General features: G+C 37.3%; 1 protein-coding gene across 1 annotated transcript; it reads left to right on the top strand.

Annotated features, from left to right (window-relative positions):
- The first annotated feature begins 8,072 nt into the window (after positions 1 to 8,072).
- Positions 8,073 to 12,647, top strand: ppic (peptidylprolyl isomerase C). The gene is made up of 5 exons (XM_052605166.1): positions 8,073 to 8,266; positions 9,453 to 9,566; positions 9,634 to 9,727; positions 10,002 to 10,186; positions 11,852 to 12,647. Exons 1-5 carry the CDS (start codon positions 8,162 to 8,164, stop codon positions 11,978 to 11,980), a joined length of 627 nt encoding a protein of 208 aa, XP_052461126.1. The 5' UTR covers positions 8,073 to 8,161; the 3' UTR covers positions 11,981 to 12,647.
- Positions 12,648 to 17,997: the final 5,350 nt, after the last annotated feature.

Below are 17,997 nucleotides of genomic sequence, written 5' to 3'. Positions count from 1 at the left end.
TGCTGAGCATCTGTCTCGCGCTTAGTCTTGATTTAGCATGACTTTTGTCCTCTTTTTTTTAAGTTGTGGATCATGCAGTAGATTAGATGGGGGGGGGGTAATAGTTTGGTAGTTGGAAAGATGCTAGAATCGTTAATTATTGTCAGAACGGTATATTTGAGTTTGCATGATAATTAATGACTCTATCAATCAGGCATTTGATAATTGTATTATTTCTTTAAGTCGCGCGCTTGACGCAGCTGATAAGAGCGCGTGACTAGCTCTCAGTCTCCCTCCAGACGCTTGAGAAAGTTTGGAAAGCGCTCTGTATCTGAATGTAGGGCATTTTACAGCAGAGGAGGGGTGCATGTTTTGACTGGCAACTTTCTGACAGCCCCATTCGTCATCCAGAGGTCTCTACAGAGTGATAACGAACCAAAACACAAACATAATCGTCTGAAAATGAATTCTTGTCTACAAATGCATGTCACCCCTAAAGAATGTGAGCAAGAACAACGCGCAGATTCATTGTTCGTTAGATTTTTAAATCTAATTTATTTGTGGTCCTTGTGCAATTATCATTAAAATGATAATTCTATTTTAATTCATTAAATCGTTATTATTATTTAGATAATAACATGAATGCACGTGGAAGCGTAAAACCATTTATAGTTGTCACACCAGCTCTTATGACAGCGTATCGGTGTTTTTATTCATTGATAAATGAGCGGTGAAATAAAGTGCACTCGAGGGGCAGAAGAGATCAATACATTAACTGCCCAAATATATCATTTTCTGTGCCAAAACCCGGATTATTAAAGCTGTGTAAACTTGGGCTTCATCTGTATATTTCCAGCGCGTGAAAACAGTGTTTAGGTGTGTCTTTCATTAACATGGACTGTTGTTTGACATTCACTTAGACCCTTTGCATTTCTTGTTAATTAATTCTGCTGATGGCTGAAAGACAAATGAACGGCTGTGTTTGACAGGAGTCCGATAGAGAACTCAGCCACCAGCGTCTCTCCTCTTATTATAGTTTTAGGGTCACGGGTTGCTGACTATATAATTCATTAATATAGACGTATATTCAGATGGGAGTTAATGCTCGTCCTGTTGTTGCAACACAGATTTATAATAAATTGCCTGGTAATAACCCACTGCACAAGAGAGAGATTTATAGAAGTGCCTCGAGTGTGTTTTACACCAGTCTATTAATGATGTAAAAGCGCTTTTACTGTTGATCCATGAACAAACTCTTCTTGTGTAGTGAACTCATTCAGATCTCACATTTCCAGCTCGGGTTTGGTTCTTTAAATACTTCTGTGCTGTATTCACAAACCCTTGAGAGTGTAGCCCATTCACAATAATCTATCAATAGTATTACATTTAATCTAAACGCATTCGAATAGTGACTAGAGACAGAATCAAGGGTTTACAGTCTTTACAGTGTATTCAACGTCATAGATCACGTGATTTTCATAAATCAAAACGCTTTAATGCAGTTTCTGTCTACTGAAATATACACAGTATAATCTACTGAAGGCAGAAATTAAATATTCACTTCAGTCTGTCTGCGGAAGATTGAGATGTGTCGCTGTCATTCTGTCAAACGGGACACAGAGGGCGCACGAGAGCCTCTCAAACTCTTATAATCACTTACATTATTATTATTATTTCACATATAATGCATGAATGCTGTACTTGCATGCTTCAATCGCGAGTTACCTAATTTAGTTTGATTAAAGCATATATGTCTTGAGATATCAGTTGCTATATTTTTTTGTGTTCAAACAGAATGTTTGTTCAAAGTTATCTGGTCTTTAATAATGTGAGCACAAGAATATTATTTCATGCTTACTGAAACATTTTAGATGTACACTGTTAACTATTTTCTTGTATTTTTACAGTACAGTACTGGCAGCACGGTTGCCAGCAAGTTACTGTATTGTGATTTACAGTAATTATACTGTAATTCAATTTACAGCACACAAGGCCAGTACTGTAATTGTACAAAACAGTATTTTACTGTATTTTTACAACATTTTCTCATTTTAGTCTGCTTCTGCTGTAATTAATACGGTATTGTACTGCAATATCTATATTGATTCATTACTGCTAAATATTACTATAATTTTCAAAATAATTACTAATAATGTTAATATTATGATTATAATATGTAGTTATTTCAGTATATAAATATATAGGAAGTAATATTATAATTATACTTCAGAATACTTGTCCAAATCAAAAGACAACCCAAACAATGTTCTTGTCAAAAATGTTTTATTCAATCAATTAAAACTATTACAACCATTTCATTTAAAACCATTGAATGTTCAGTGCATCAGCAATTCACAGGTATTAATGGCTTTTAAAGGGATAGCTGACACAAAAATAAACATTCTGTCATCATTTACTCACCCTCATGAACACAAAAGATGATATTTTCAAGAATGTTGGTAACCAGACAGTTGATGGTAGCCTTTGATTTCTATAATAGGAAAAAAAAAAAACTATAGAAGTCAGTGGGTGCCGTCAGCTGTCTGGTTACCAGTATTCTTTAAAATATCTTCTTTTGTTTCCAACAAAAGGATGAAATTCATACAGGTTTGGAACAACTTGAGGGTGTGTAAACAATGACAGAATTTCCATTTTTGGGTCAACTATCCCTTTAAGTTTGCACAAATGTAAATGAAACAAAAAAATACAAGAAAACATACAAGAAAAGAGAACTTGAGTGTCCCACTAACAGTGGGTGGTGAGTGCAGGCTTCAGTTTGAAGTTTTCCATTCAAACTCCATCAAGGACTTAATAAAACTATTAACATGTGGGTTGATGGCTGTCACCTTCCTCTGCACCAACCTCTTGGTCCTCTTGCTAACTCCCTGACTGGCAGTACACTTTAACTGTCTGGCATTTCCATCTTCAGGGTTGATTCTGACCAGGAACCTGTTAGCAATATCATACCAGTTAATAAATATGTTTAAAAAAAAAAGACTAATGCACTCAACCTTTTTCTCAAATTCCTCCCATCCTCCAACTTTTATTTCTTACTCAACTGTTGCACACATGATTTAAATACAATACAAAAGTGTAATGCAGAAAGAAATTCACTTGCCTCTGAACAAGCTCTAGTGTACAAGCAGCAGACTCCTGGTACTCGATGTTGAAGATGTAGTAGCTTGCGAAAATCACTGCAAAGGCGGTTATAAATGTGTCACTGCTATCCACTGTCAAGATAATGTTTCCCTCAATTGATAGCATCCAATTGGATGCTGTCATAATTGAATGTCCTGAAAATGAAAGAACACAATGTTAATTACCTAAAATGTTTTATTCCAAAAACAACATTGTCAACAAAGTCCGTGAATGACTTGCAATTTATACATTACTGTTTGTACACATTCATAGAGTATAATAAAAGTGAATAAAAATACTTATGTTGATACAGCTGTGTGTGTGAGAGTGGGTGTATGAGTGTGTATCTGTGAGTAGATATGAGTGTAGCTGTAAAACATCTGTGCGTGAGTATGTACAGTATGTGTGTGTGTGTAGCTGTACAAACATCTGAGAGTATGTACAGCATATTTACGTGTTTGTATGTGTGTGTGAGTGAGTGGGTGTATGAGGGAATATGAGTGTGTATAAGTATGTATATGTATATGTATATGTATATGTGTTTATATAAGTAAGTTTTTGTGTATGTGAATGTGTGTGTTTGAGTGAGTGGGTGTATGCATGTGAATATGAATTTGTATATGTGAGTGTATATGAGTGTGTAGCTGTACAACTATCTGTAAGTATGTACGTGTTTGTATGTGTGAGTGAGTGGGCGTATGAGTGTCTGTGAGAGTGTGTTTATTTGAGTATGTTTGTGTTTATGTGAATGTGTAAATGGGTGTATGAGTATGTGTGTATATGAGGGTAGGTGTACAAACATATGTAAGTGTGAATACTGTTTGAGTATGTTTGTGAGTATGTGTAAGTAAGTGAGTGTATGGTGGTGAATATGAGCTTATGTGTGAGTGTCTATGAGAGTGAGAGTGTTTATGATTATGCATATATGTAAGTGTGTGGGTGAATGAGCATGTATGTGTGAGTGTCTGTGAGAGTGTGTATGAGTAAGTATGTGTGTTAGTGTGTGTCTATGAGAGTGTCTGAGTTTGTGTGAGTGAGTTTACAAAGTGTGTGTTAGTGTGTTCCAGTGTGTATGATATGTTTGATATGTGTGTGTGTGTGTGTGTGTGCATAAATAATAAATTGTAGTGAAAAACCACATACTTACCAAGCATAATGAGCCTGGGTGTGTCTGGTATTACCTGCTGTGCCTCAATGTCTGCCTGGGTTGCCGTGACCTAAACATATTAAAACAACATGAATCAAAGTGCAGAATATGAAGTAGCTACTATACATAAAACATGAGTATAATGAGTACAACTTGTCAAATATTGTCAGTGATCTTTTTCTTTCTTAAAATACTTTTCCACTGCTTATTTATTATTTAAATTTCCTATCTTAATAAAAATATTTAAAATATTGTCATTGCACAAAAACTCAGGGGGAGTACAAACTTTTTCATGTCCTTGTAGGCAAAATAAACAATAGATATGTTTGAGATACTTACATCTGCCAGAATGAACAGGGATTCCATCGCCTCCCTGAAGAAGGCCATCAAAAGCAGGACAACTGAAGTCGCCATCAGATCTTGGTCTTGTAGGGTTCTTGAGTCATTCTCCATCTCAGTCAGCAGAGACTGAATCTCCCCTCTCCACTTCAACTTCTGATGCTGGAAGAAGTCTCAATCTGTGAAGAAGATGAACCAAGGTCTTAGGGGTTTGGAGAGACGTGAGGATGAGTAATTAATGACGGAATTTTCATTTTTGGGTGAAGTAACCCTTTAAAACATTGTATTAAAATGGCTAATACTTACAGAAAACTCATTCCCAAGCTGCAAAAATAAGTGGCCCACACTGTAGAGCTGTAAGAAATCAAAATACATTTTATTCAATTATGCGTTACTTGCCGTGGATGTATAAGTTAACACATCACTGTATTTCATTCATTCCAACAGTACATCTAACATATAGTAAAAAATTATAAGCCTCTGTTTCTAATTTTTTTTTAACATTTTTACACTTTTTTTTTTTTTTTTGGCATGCATGGGTCTTTGTTGACTAATAGATCATTTTTAACTTTGAAAAAGGCAATTTATACCTTTATTCATATTTTTTATTAATCATTATTTGTCATTGCAATCGCAATGCTACAGAACTGGGTCTCCCGCCTAAATTAAATGGAATCCCTGAAGCCCAAATCACATATTTACATTGCAGATGAAAATAACATATTTTTTAAGCCTTTTTTAGATGATTTTTTTTTTTTGTTTCTAAACGACTTATTCAAATAGACCGCGACGCGCTGCAGCACATCATCCGGGAAACAGTCACAGACTGCAAATCTTTTTAGCAGTTGGAGCACAGTGTTTATTATAATACTATAATTTCTTGGTGACAGGCTCGGATCGAACATAATGGAAAGATCCCTACAGAGACATATTAGTTATTAATCCTACCAGACTCCATTAGCAAATATAGTAATTTTACCTCACAGACCATCGTAAAACACACTACATTCAAATTCGACATAAACAAAATAAAACTCACATTAACCATCTTCAAAAATCACTAGGTCTGGTTTGGTCGAAATAAATCAGGTATAATTCGCCGAGTTAACGTTAGATGAAAATGACGGGACAAGAGGGAAACAGCGAGTAATGTTAGACATCTAAAGGTAACTCTCTAACAGTGTTTTTGCAACGTTCGCTGGCTAAACTTCCACTGTCATTTCACACTAAAAGCTATGTACTCCTTAAACCTAATTATAAAATTTAAAATTAACTTACCAAACTTCCAGATTTCCACAGAGAGAGACGTTCAGACATCTGTAAGTGAGCTGCGGCAGTTGTGCTGTGACGTCGTCTGTCAGGTGACACGCTGTTTACAGCAATTCTGTATTATTGCCTGGCATATTACAGCCAAGTTACAGCTAGGTTACAGCAACACTAAAATATTCTGTAAAATGTTCCCGCTCAAACAATATTACTCAGAATGCAATGCAAATTACAGTATTTTACTGTAATATAAAAATGAAGTATTGTACTGTAGGTTTTTACAGTAATGTGCTGCTAAATCTACAGTGACATTTAACAGTGTATATGTTAGTCTTTAAGTGTTAACGTTCAATTTTCTCTAACATAACCTTAATTCTGGAAACACTCATAACTTAATGAGGACATTAGCGACACATTCTTAGAGCATATTTTGTTTAGTCTCATTTAGACCTCCTGAGATGTTTGCATCACATCAGCGCTGGCAGGAGCAGTGAACACATGAAGACGCTCGGTGTGAAGCTGATCTGAAGATGCCATCATGCTCTTTCTCCTTCTGTCGCTCTCGATCCAGCTCCGCTCGGTGACCGCTCTGCTCTCTTGGAGTCGCTGTAACACGTCCTGACAGAACTCAAGATCACAGTCAGCATGAAACACGCTCCATTATATTTCCAAAAACACACCTGGACTCCCAGGAGCAGATCAGCTATTTATAAAACACATTCTTCTGCCATATGTGAATTCATCAACATCTTTCTTCAAGCAGTTGAATTCTCTTTCAGGATCTCTGTAAGGAAAAAAGGTGACCATAAAGCAGAAGACTGTGTGTATATAAATATATATATATGGGTCCCAAAAGAGTGTTTTCACAATGACGCCATTGAAAAACAACTTTTAAAGAACCTTGCAGTGATCGGTTCTTAAAAGAACCATTTTTTCTTAGTGCAAATAACATTTGAACAATCTCAAGAACCTTAAGATCAATGGAAAGATTAGATGGATGTTTACATTTCTTCATGAAACCACTGTTTGCCAGTGTGCATGATGAGCAAGTAGTATATAGTAAGTATATATAAGTAGTATAGTAGTATTTTTTTTTTTTAGTATCTTCCTCATTATATCCATAACTGATCTGAGACCTGCTGAAGTAACATGTAAAATACCAACCGAACCTGTACATCTGAGCGTCTGGTAGAGTCTGTGAAACCCAGCGCTGAAAGACTAAAAGCAGGTCTGGGCCGATGATTAGACCAGCCGTCTGCGCAGAAGTCATTACGGCCAGCTCTCCAGGGTCAGGTCTTCTGAGATGAGGTTTGTGCTTTACATGGCAGCTACCAGCGAGTGTAATGAAGCACGCACTTGACCTGATTAAGGATCCCTCGGATCATGTGGACACACTGCAGAACACACCAGTTTAGAACAGGATTCATATGGCACCAAATATAAATACAATGAAGGATTTCACTAATCTACACTCTTACAAAGAACGCTTCCAGTTTTCACAGTGACGCTGTGTTTCTGTCTCTTTAAAATAAAGCTTCTTTATTGTTCTTCATAGCGGAAAAATGTTCTTTAGATTATTAAACATTATTAAACCTTGTTTCCATTATAATGAACATTGTTGGCAATGTAAAGGTTCCACTGATGTTAAACGTTCCTCAAAGAATCATTAAAGCCAATGAAGGACCTTTGTTAATAAGAGTGTCCAGTTTCTCTTGTGTTGGTGTCAGTAAACATCTGAAACATTATTATTTAGGTTACTCCAAATGTTTTTAACAGTCAAACCAAAATCAGTTGTGCAGCCCAGTTTAAGGTGGTAGCTGTGGTTGGTAGTTAGCTGCTAGACTAGGTTTAGGTTTAGACCAGTGATCTTGTTCAATATCACCAGTTTAAACTGGACTGGTCAACAGGACAGCCAACCTCTGACCTCACGATGAAAACGATTTTCCAAATATATAATACAGCACAGATTATTGGAGCGTTTTACACACTTCTTCTGCTTTAATTCAACGCTAAATATGTCTTTCTTTGTGAAATGTCAAATGTTGGAGTCATAATGTCCCTGTACCGTTATTTCCAGTTTACATTTCTCCGTTGTTCTGTACACTGATGAATGCCGTGCTTTATGAATCAATGTGTATTGTAGATTAATATGTGTAGATGACGTAGCACGGGGTTCTTGATCAACTGCTCAGACGGTGACGCGCGCGGGAGGCGGAGCGTCAAACAGGAAGACGCGCGCGTCACGGTACCGCAGACACTCTTCAGTCAATCCGCGCTCGCATCATATCAGAGATGTGCACACATCGCCTCTGGCGCGTCTTCGCTCTCCTCTATCTGCCGTTTTTGGGAAGCGCCATTGATTTTAAAACGCGGACGGGACCGCGAGTGACGGACAAGGTGAGACGCGCGTCCTGCAGCATTGACTGCGCACTTACGCGTCGCGTTTATCGCTGCGAAACGATCTTGCAGCCACATCTGCATGAAGTAAACCTGCGGCGTAGCGGTAGAGTGTTTTGTCTTTTAAAGCGTTGAAAGATCGTGCGCATGCGTGTCCGTAAATGCATCTGTAGTTCATTCCATCTCGCCTTGACGCGACGCGCGCGCTTCATATCTGGACTGCGTCACATTCCACTGTATGAAGCTTTACAGAAACACACAGCATTGCAGCACCATGAACGAATACGCTGATTATGTTCGTTATAAGAGTATAATACACATTTTTTTAAAAAATCACGTTTCTATTCACGTTTCATATTTTTCACATATATATATATATATATATATATATATATATATATATATATATATATATATATATATATATATATATATATGCTATATATAAAACTACATAAAAAAGTTTAATACAGACTTTAGTTTTGCTTGAGAAAACCCAGCCTGAAAGTTTGAAGTTTGAACATTTAGATAGATAAATTAGATTAGGATGATACCACGTTGCTAATAGTATTTAATTAATTGATGACATGACTTAACAAGTTGTTGCATGTTTTTAACAGGAATAATATGTTTTAGCATTATTAGCGTATTGTTAGCATGATAAACATGTTGTTTATATGTTGTTATCACGTTGCAAGCATATTTGTAACATGTTTCTAGGATGTCAAGACTTGACTTGACTAGCATGTTGCTAGCTTGATTGGCGTGTTGTTAGCCTGTTGCTAGCATGTTTTTAATAATAAGCATTTGTTAACATCTTTTAGCATGGTTCGCATGTTGTCAGCATGATTACATGTTAGCATTTTGTAAAAAACAATTAGCATGTTGTTAAAATGTTTCTAACATTAGCATTTTGCTAGTATGTTTCTAACATGATTAGCATGTTTCAGCATGTGATTAGGATGGTTATAACACAACTAACATGCTGCAAGCATGTTTCTACATTAGTGTGATGTTACCATATTGTAAACTTGATTAGCATAATGTTGGCCTGTTTGTGCATGACTAGCTTGTTTCTAGCATGATTGACATGTTGTTAACATAATTAGCATATCAAGCCAACTTAATTTATATATTATTTACTATTAGTATAGATATAAATAACCCTGGTTTGTGCGAGGTGCAGGTGTTTTTTGACATCACTGTCGGAGGACACGAGGTTGGCAGGATCGTGATCGGTCTGTTCGGAGAGGTCGCTCCGCTGACCGTGCAGAACTTCATGGCTCTTGCCACAGGAGAGGTAACACTCAGCATACACATGACACAAATCAGAAAACACAATACCTGACAGCAGATCCTCTCTTCAGAAGGGTTATGGGTACAAAGGCAGCAAGTTCCATCGGGTTATCAAGGACTTCATGATCCAAGGAGGAGACTTCTCTGTTGGAGACGGAACGGGAGGTGAGGAGAAGAAAGAGAATTAGCTGATTTACTCATCTATCTCTCAGCATTCTGACTTCCTTTCTTCTCCGGAACACAAGAAATGTTCGTTACTCGTTTGAAACATACCAATAAAACTTTACTTGATGTACAAAAACAACTAAAACTAATAACAGAAAATTGATCAAACTTAGTTCTCACTCGAGACGATGTCAAACCTGCCGTGATGCCCATCAGAATCAGAACAGTCTCCTCTCCTGCAGAGAGTCTGATGCCCAGGTCTTGTGTCCTGCAGGTAAAAGTATCTACGGAAGCACGTTTGCTGACGAGACCTTCAGGCTCAAGCATCTGGGCACTGGTTGGGTCAGCATGGCGAACGCCGGACCCAACACCAACGGCTCGCAGTTCTTCATCACCTTAGCCAGAGCGCCGTGGCTGGACGGAAAACACGTGGTCTTTGGCAAAGTCTTGGAGGGGATGGTATGAGAAAAACACACATTACATCTGTTTCCTACTACACACACACAGACTAGAAAACCTACCGTCAGATTTATTTCTGAAGCGCTTTGAGTACAGAATGTTTCAAAGCAGCTTCACCATACACTGAGTATTAAATATTATAAATATAATCAGACAGCACTAAGCCTATAGCATACGGGTGTAGGACGAGACGTCCCAATTCAATTAAATTTACAAAAGTGGTTTCATTTCAAATTAATAGTGCTGTCAAATCGATTAATCGCGATTAATCGCATCCAAAATAAACGTTTGTTTACATAATATATCTGTTTGTACCTTATTATACTTTTTTATATATAATATAAATTATGTATAGTTATGAATATATACACATACATATAAAGTACACACATATATATTATTTAAACACAAACTTATTTTGGATGCGATTAATTGCGATTAATCGATTTGACAGAACTAAAAATGTAATATTAAATACATATTAAATGCCAGTCAAGTGTATGCTTTAAATAACTTTTGTGAAAATATGACAACCCTATTCGGCATAACAGATATATTTATGTAAAAATTTAACAACATACTTATGACATGTAAACCTTTGTATAAACAAATAGGCGAACTAAATGAGACTATATATTAGTGATTAAAAACTTTAAAAAGCCTAGTGGATTGCAGGAAAGATTGGAGCTGATCTGTGATCCTCAAATAGTCTTTTAATCTCTTTAATGATTCTTAATATTCTTGACAAGATTTTTTGTTATTTGAATTATTACACTAAATGCATTTTCGAGGGCGACTTCAGTAAATCATGATAAAAATGTATGATGTAAAATTTCAAGCTGTTCAAATTTCTATTTATTTTATGGTTGAAATCCACTTTATGTCTTTCACCCATAAATATGGATTTATACCAATAAAACTGATTTTTTAATGGGTTAAAGTAGATAGAAATAGCACTTTAACTCTTTCCCCGCCATTGACGAGTTTTTACGCTTTTCATGTTTTCACTGTTATACACTTGGGGGCGCTATTACACATCTTCTGAACGAGAACAAAACCTCCCGAACAAAACACACGTGAACAGGAGGTAGAGAAGGATGTCAATGTTGCAAAGTTCTTCAGTTATGAAATGAATAGAATTTCAGCTGTAAAGCTGCTCTATAAATGCAAAAGTGTAAATATTTTTAATCAATGTTTGGTTTTGATTAAAATTTTAGTTCAATATTTAGTAGTTAAAGGAGTATCCTCCTTAGTAATCCTGACTTACCCTCATGTCTTCTGAGAAGATGTTCAAGTCTATCTTCAGTCGCAAGGAAATTCAAGTTTTTGAGGAAAACATTCCAGGGTATTTCTCCATATAATGGACTTCATTGAGGACCAAATCACAGTTTCACAGGTTGTTATTTGGTCTCCATTGAAGTCCATTATATGGAGAAAAACCCTGGAATGTTTTCCTCAAAAACCTTCATTTTTTGTGACTGGTGACTGATTCTGGACGTGAACTAGTCCTTTAAAAGTTGACTGATTGAATATTGACTATAATTACAGCAGAATTGAATTCCGCTTGCATCACAGATTCGCTGTTTTCTTGTCTATGTGTACTGTATAAAGTGCTGTAGGTTAGACTCAAAGGTCTAAAGCAGCGTGTTCTTCATTGGTCTTCAGGCCGTGGTCCACACCATCGAGCTCCAGGACACTAACGATCGTAACCTGCCCTACACCGAGTGTGTGATCGTCAACAGCGGCAAGATCAAGCTCAAAGAGCCCTTCGTCGTGGAAGTGGAGGGATGGTGAACCCTTCTTCATCGTCTTCATCATATAATCATATGACTTTACGTTCTGTGACTGTTTCCTCCATCGTATCATCGTTCGATTCTCCTCCCACTATGCAGGCACTTTATATGGAGTCACATGTGTGTTCTCCATCATTCTGTAGGACGCTCTACTGCAGAAATCAACCACACATGCGTTTATTACCATCCTCTGAGTGCCATAAGACACATATACTTGAATTTGAAATCTCGATTATTAGAATTATGATGTGTAGAGACACAATTAAGCTATTAGAATAATCTTTTATTTATTGAGAAAAGTAATGTACATACGCTTCATTTTGACTTTGTTTTGCCTTCATAATTAGCAACTAAATCAGCCACTGAGAAGATTTTCATCACTGTCTCAATGGATTTTGATAATTAATTGTATACTGTCTGAAAGAACATTTCATAATCAACCTACATTTCATAATCAACAATATCATTTAAATTAGTTATGGCTTTGCTAAACACAAATCTGTATTTGTAAATGATGTATTTCAGAATGAAACTAAATATTCACTGAGCAAGCACTTCATGCACAATAAGAGTAGAACCATGAATTAAGATCATAAACAGAATGGGTTTGGATTCATGTTGACTTTATGATCAATAAAACTCTCTGAATAAAATACTCTTCTCCAGAATGTGTTTTCCATCCTTTTATTTCGGTGCAAAAACATCAAAACCATAGTTTGCTTTATAACATGATTATTGATTTAATCAGACAATAAATTAACTAACAATGAGTGATTCATATATATATATATATATATATATATATATATATATATATATATATATATATATATATATATATATATATATATATATATATTTAACGTTAATAAAAAACTTTTTGTCCATGTCCATTAAATTACATTAACAGATACACTTTTCAGTGGTAATGATGCATTAATAAAATGATGAAATTAACATTAAAAGTATATATATATTAAAGCTATTAGTTTTTTTTTTATATTTAAAATATATATATTTTTTAATTCAAAATGCAAGTTTTAGTAAAATTTTGTATTGATTTGTCAGTTGTATTATTATTATTATTATTATTATTATTATTAATAATAATATATGGTGAATAGTTTTTTATATTATTTTAAACAGTTTTTGTTATAAATGGGAAATGTTGCGCTGGCAAGTAGTGGGCTAAATAAAGTAATTTTTATATTTTATTTTAAAAGCAAAAAAAAAAAACACCTGATATATTCTCATTAGGGAAACTTCTACTGGAAAATACTTGCTCAAAAAAACTGAGCAAGGAATTATTTTTTAGCAATAGATCATGCATCATTGCCTTTATGAATTTAGGACGTTTTAAGAGCTGCAGAAACCGTCTTCTGTTTAATCTTCTGTCTAGCTGTTGTAACTAGATCTGAAGAGTATTCCTGTTTCAGCTGAACCCGATGTTTTACTCGGACAGTGTGCGGTTAAATAAAGCACACCCTCACAGATCTCGAGACGTCTCCACTGTGAGCTCTTATAACATCTTCAACCAACAAGTGCAGCTCTGAAGAGCTCGGGGAGCTATTTCAGCCGCTTTGGAAAACAGCAGAGAATCGATGGAGCAGGCGTCTGGAGCTGGAAGTGTGTCCGGCGCGGAGGTGAGCGGAGATGACAGGCTTCATTATCCGCAGAGCTGGAGTCCCTCAGGAGCGCTCCTGCTGCATGATGGGACAGTTTGCTGGAAAGGTCAAGAGCAGACAAATCAGCCGGGCAGAAAGCATCTTAAACTGTCCCTGATAGAGGCCGAGCTCAGAAACTGCTTCTGTTTCACACTGCTCCGTTTCTATTAGATCAGCTCTGACGAACGAAGACAAAACACTAGGACTATATTCATCAGAGTTATCAAATGCATCCTCCTCTAACATTTAAAAGTGTTTTTTATGATATTGTCAGCGTTGCACATTGATTCCAGAGTGTCTCCGCTGACAAGCGAATCATTTACAGATCTCCTCTCAGTTTCTGCCGTATCGACGTCCCTGTAATGACACGTCTAACCCGGTGTAACTCTGACAATTATTACCCAGAGTCCTGCAGGTCTGGACAATTAGAGCTGGAGTCATCACGCGGACGGATCTGACGGATCGGATCAGACGTCTCTTCTGCGGTTAACTCACACTTACTGACAGACTCAGGCTAATATTACACATACTTCCATTCTGACTCAGTTTAACTCATCATATTTTGCTCACCAAGGATGCATTTATTTGATTAAAAATACTTTAGAAAATGTGAAATATTATTCTAATGTAAAACATCTGTTTTCTGTGTGAATCTGAGTTAAAGTGTAATGTATTTTTGTTTTGTTTTTCAGCATCATTCCTCCAGTCTTCAGTGTCACATGATCTTCAGAAATCATGAATATATGATGATTTACTGCTCAAGAAACATGAAGATTATTATCAGTGTTGAACACATTTTTTATTGTTTTTACTGCCACTTTTGATCAATTTAATACATCCTTGATTAATAAAAGGGTATTTTTTTAAATATCCCAAATATTTGAAAGGAAGTGTATCGCAGTTTCCATAAAATGCTAATAATCTTCATGTTTCTTGAGCAGTAGATCATCATATTATTCTGATTTCTGAAGATCATGTGACACTGAAGACTGGAGGAATGATGCTGGAAATACAGAAATACATTACACTTTAACACAGATTCACACAGAAAACAGATGATTTACACTAGAATAATATTTCATTTTTGATCAAATAAATGCAGCCTTGAACTAAACAAAAACACAGGGTCATTAAAGTTTAATCCGCAGTGCAGAAATGATCTAAACATTATTCACGCTGGACAAATCGAAACTACTGTGGAATAAAAAGCCCAATTCAGCGAGCCCGAAGCAATCCGGTCTCAAACGGTGTCTGCGGCGGCAGAAATCGATAGAAGCATCTCTTTGCTCGGAGAAGACACCTGCTGGACAGCATTGATCCTCCCTTCAAGCCTCTCAGCACATTACAATTGTCTGCCTTTTTCTCTTTTGCCCGTTAAACCACGGTCACAAATTTACAAAAGGGACTTGTTCTCCCCGACCCCGGTGAGGTACCATCACTCAGTGGAAAAACATTGTGAAAATATCAGAGGAAGCGCGGAGCCACATAAACACAGTAATGATTTCCCCAGAGTTTCTGCCAAGAGCCGGTGTCACCCCAAAGCAGAGTAAATGGTGACATATCCTCACTCAGGATCTGGGAAATCGAACCCTGACATTCTTTTTAGGACTCGAGACTCTTCATCAGCCAATTACCGCGGTTAGCAGAGAGCGCTTCTCCCAGAACTGCGTTCACCGCCAAAACATCCTCCACAGAGCAGCTCGGGCCCTGAGGAACTATTTATATATGAACTCCAGCCGCTTCAGATCACACACCCTCCTCTCGTGAACGGCACACGGATGAAGACAAAGAAGAGAGAGCGAGCGATGAAGAATACGCCGGCCATCCGTCCGCTCTTGAACTAGACACTCAGTCAAGATCATCACTATTTCATGCTTTATCCAGTGGGATATAATTAATAAATAAATAGATTTATGTTAAGTTTAAAAGCAGTGTTCACCCAAAAATGTAACCCCTGTCTTCATTTACTCACGTCGTTCCAAACCTGTCTGAGATTCTTTCTTCTGCTGAACACTAAAGCAGATATCTGGAGGGATGGTGGACACTGACTCCGTCAACTGTTTGGTTCTCAACATTCTTCCAAATATCTTCTTTCATGTTCAGCAGAAGAGTATTAATATTAAGCAACATACATTTTAAACACCATATTGTCCAATTTTGTCTGTTTTATACGTCCAAATTGTGTTACAGCAGAACGTTTGCATCTCTAAACAACAGTGCATTTTTAATGAATAGGTAGAGTCAGTGATTCAATGACTCGCGCATTAAAGACACTTGGCCACCTACTCTCATTTATAATTATATACATGAGTATTTAAATATGTGTGTGTGTGTGTTACTTTTTTATTTGTATATTAAATATTTAGTGTTTTAAACATTAATCTTATAAAATTATTTGTGACCCTGAACCTCAAAACCAATCATGAGAGTGCAAAAAAAATCTAAATATTGAGAAAATTTGTCTTTAATGTTCAAGTTAATTTTTTAGCAATGCCTATTACTACTCAGAAATTAAGTTTTGATATGTTTACGGTAGGAAATTGACTAAATATCTTCATGGAACATGATCTTAACTTAATATCCTGATTTTTGGCATACATTTTTTTTTGATAATTGCTGCTTCTGTGCTGCAGGGACACATTTATTCAGTTGTAAACACTCATCTGTATTCATCTCAATGCCACTTCTGTGCAGCTTCTGCTTTGCAAAGATGGATTTTGTCTCATTGCCTTTGATTGGCAACAGCCCTATAATGTCTTATTATTATAATAAAATATTCGCATAAATATTAAAGTTGAGAATAAAACGAAATCTGAAGTTCTGGAAAAGTTTCTGTCACACAGGTTCGTGATTGTTTTTTACATTTGCATCCTGCAAAGTCTTCTACTTTTTAGCATCACAAAAATGACCCATATGCTTAAAAGATGCTTCCCTTAAACACCGTTGACAGAGTTCAGTCGTGCAGGATAGATGAAAGCAGTTAGGCCGCTCATCAGGACAATGTTAAATCATTAAGATAAAGTGTTCACGCCGCAGCTGTTGTGGTAAATGTATGCATAGGGCCACATTCATCACAGCCTCAGAAGCCAGAAAAGAAAGTGTTGCTTAATAAATCAGCCGGTTTGAGTCCGGACGGAGAATCTCCTGAAGAAGCAGATGTTTAATATTCCCAGCAGCACTGATCTTGCTGTAAGACCACGCCGGGGGTCTGAGCGTCGCTCACAAGAGGAGTGTGGTTTGGGGCAAATGAAAACAGATTGCTGTGTCCGAGGATCTGATGCTCTCTGGAAGCCCTCGATACGGCAGTTTCACAGCCGGCCGCTCTGTATTTGTCTGGCTAATGTGAGCGCTCCTCTCTCGGATGTGTGGAAGGGCTCGTTCTGGGCTCCCTCTGAAACTAATTATCGCTGAGGGCCGGGGCTCGGGAGACGGTGACGCTCAGACGTGAGATTCGAGGAGGAGCAGTCACCCTTGAACAATGGAAAACCTTATTATCGCCGGATAACTGTATGATGATTTCCATTTCAGTCTCTCAGATGCATGAAAACACCTCTTATTAGGGTTAATAGCATGTTAATAGCATGACCTCCCTCACTATATCACATCAAACCGCCTTTTATTTGAGCATCAAAGCGATGGTCTTTCATCACATCACCACTGAAAACACTGATGTCTGTGAAGTGTTGTGAATGTCTCTTTATTTCCAGGAAGTCTTTGGGACAGACTGGTGGCGGGTCAATAGCAGCTGAATGCCGTCTGCTTGGGGCAGCAGAACTCAGCGCCGGCCGTCCCATGCATCTTCTGCTATTGAAAGGTTATTTTTATGCGAGTAAACAATTCATCCTCTGGTCTCGGTGCGTTCTGCTCATTTACCGGCTCGCGGTCGATAGCGTATGCAAAACAGACGGGAAAAAAAATTGAATCCTAGGAGTGAAGCTGATGCCCAGGTGACAACTAATCGATGAGGCTCTCTGCGAAACGGTGACGTGCGGTCAGGGTGTTTTATAGCCGCTCATGCAAATCAGAGTCCCAACAACACAACCCCAGAGCCGGCTTCCTCAACCCTTTAACCGCTGCCAGAGCCAGATCAGACAGAATACACTTTTTAGCTGCAATTAATGACAGCAGGGCGCGTCTGGCTCCTGTTTTTGGACGGACGGGGGGTGATTGCTGGGGATTGTTCGGCTCTTATTTGATTCTCTGCGCTCCAGCTATTAGTGATAAATGTACCGCTGCATTCACTGTCGAGTTAATCAATGCTGCCAAAGTTTTGTTGACCTAACAGCAATCTATAAAGCAAAGGCACTTCATTTCTTTTGGCTTGCCTGTAGCGTGACAACTCTGTCGGCCCCTG

Source organism: Carassius gibelio, chromosome A8, assembly GCF_023724105.1.
Source record: "Carassius gibelio isolate Cgi1373 ecotype wild population from Czech Republic chromosome A8, carGib1.2-hapl.c, whole genome shotgun sequence".
NCBI classification, from domain to species: Eukaryota; Metazoa; Chordata; class Actinopteri; order Cypriniformes; family Cyprinidae; genus Carassius; species Carassius gibelio.
The sequence above is the reverse complement of the archived record's forward strand: the minus strand, read 5'-3'. Positions and strand labels throughout refer to the sequence as shown.

Coding starts and splice junctions, on each gene's coding strand:
- ppic (XM_052605166.1), top strand. CDS start 8,162: ATGTGCACACATCGCCTCTGGCGCGTCTTCGCTCTCCTCTATCTGCCG. Junction 9,567..9,633: donor TGGCTCTTGCCACAGGAGAG/GTAACACTCAGC, acceptor TCCTCTCTTCAG/AAGGGTTATGGGTACAAAGG. Junction 9,728..10,001: donor TGTTGGAGACGGAACGGGAG/GTGAGGAGAAGA, acceptor TGTGTCCTGCAG/GTAAAAGTATCTACGGAAGC.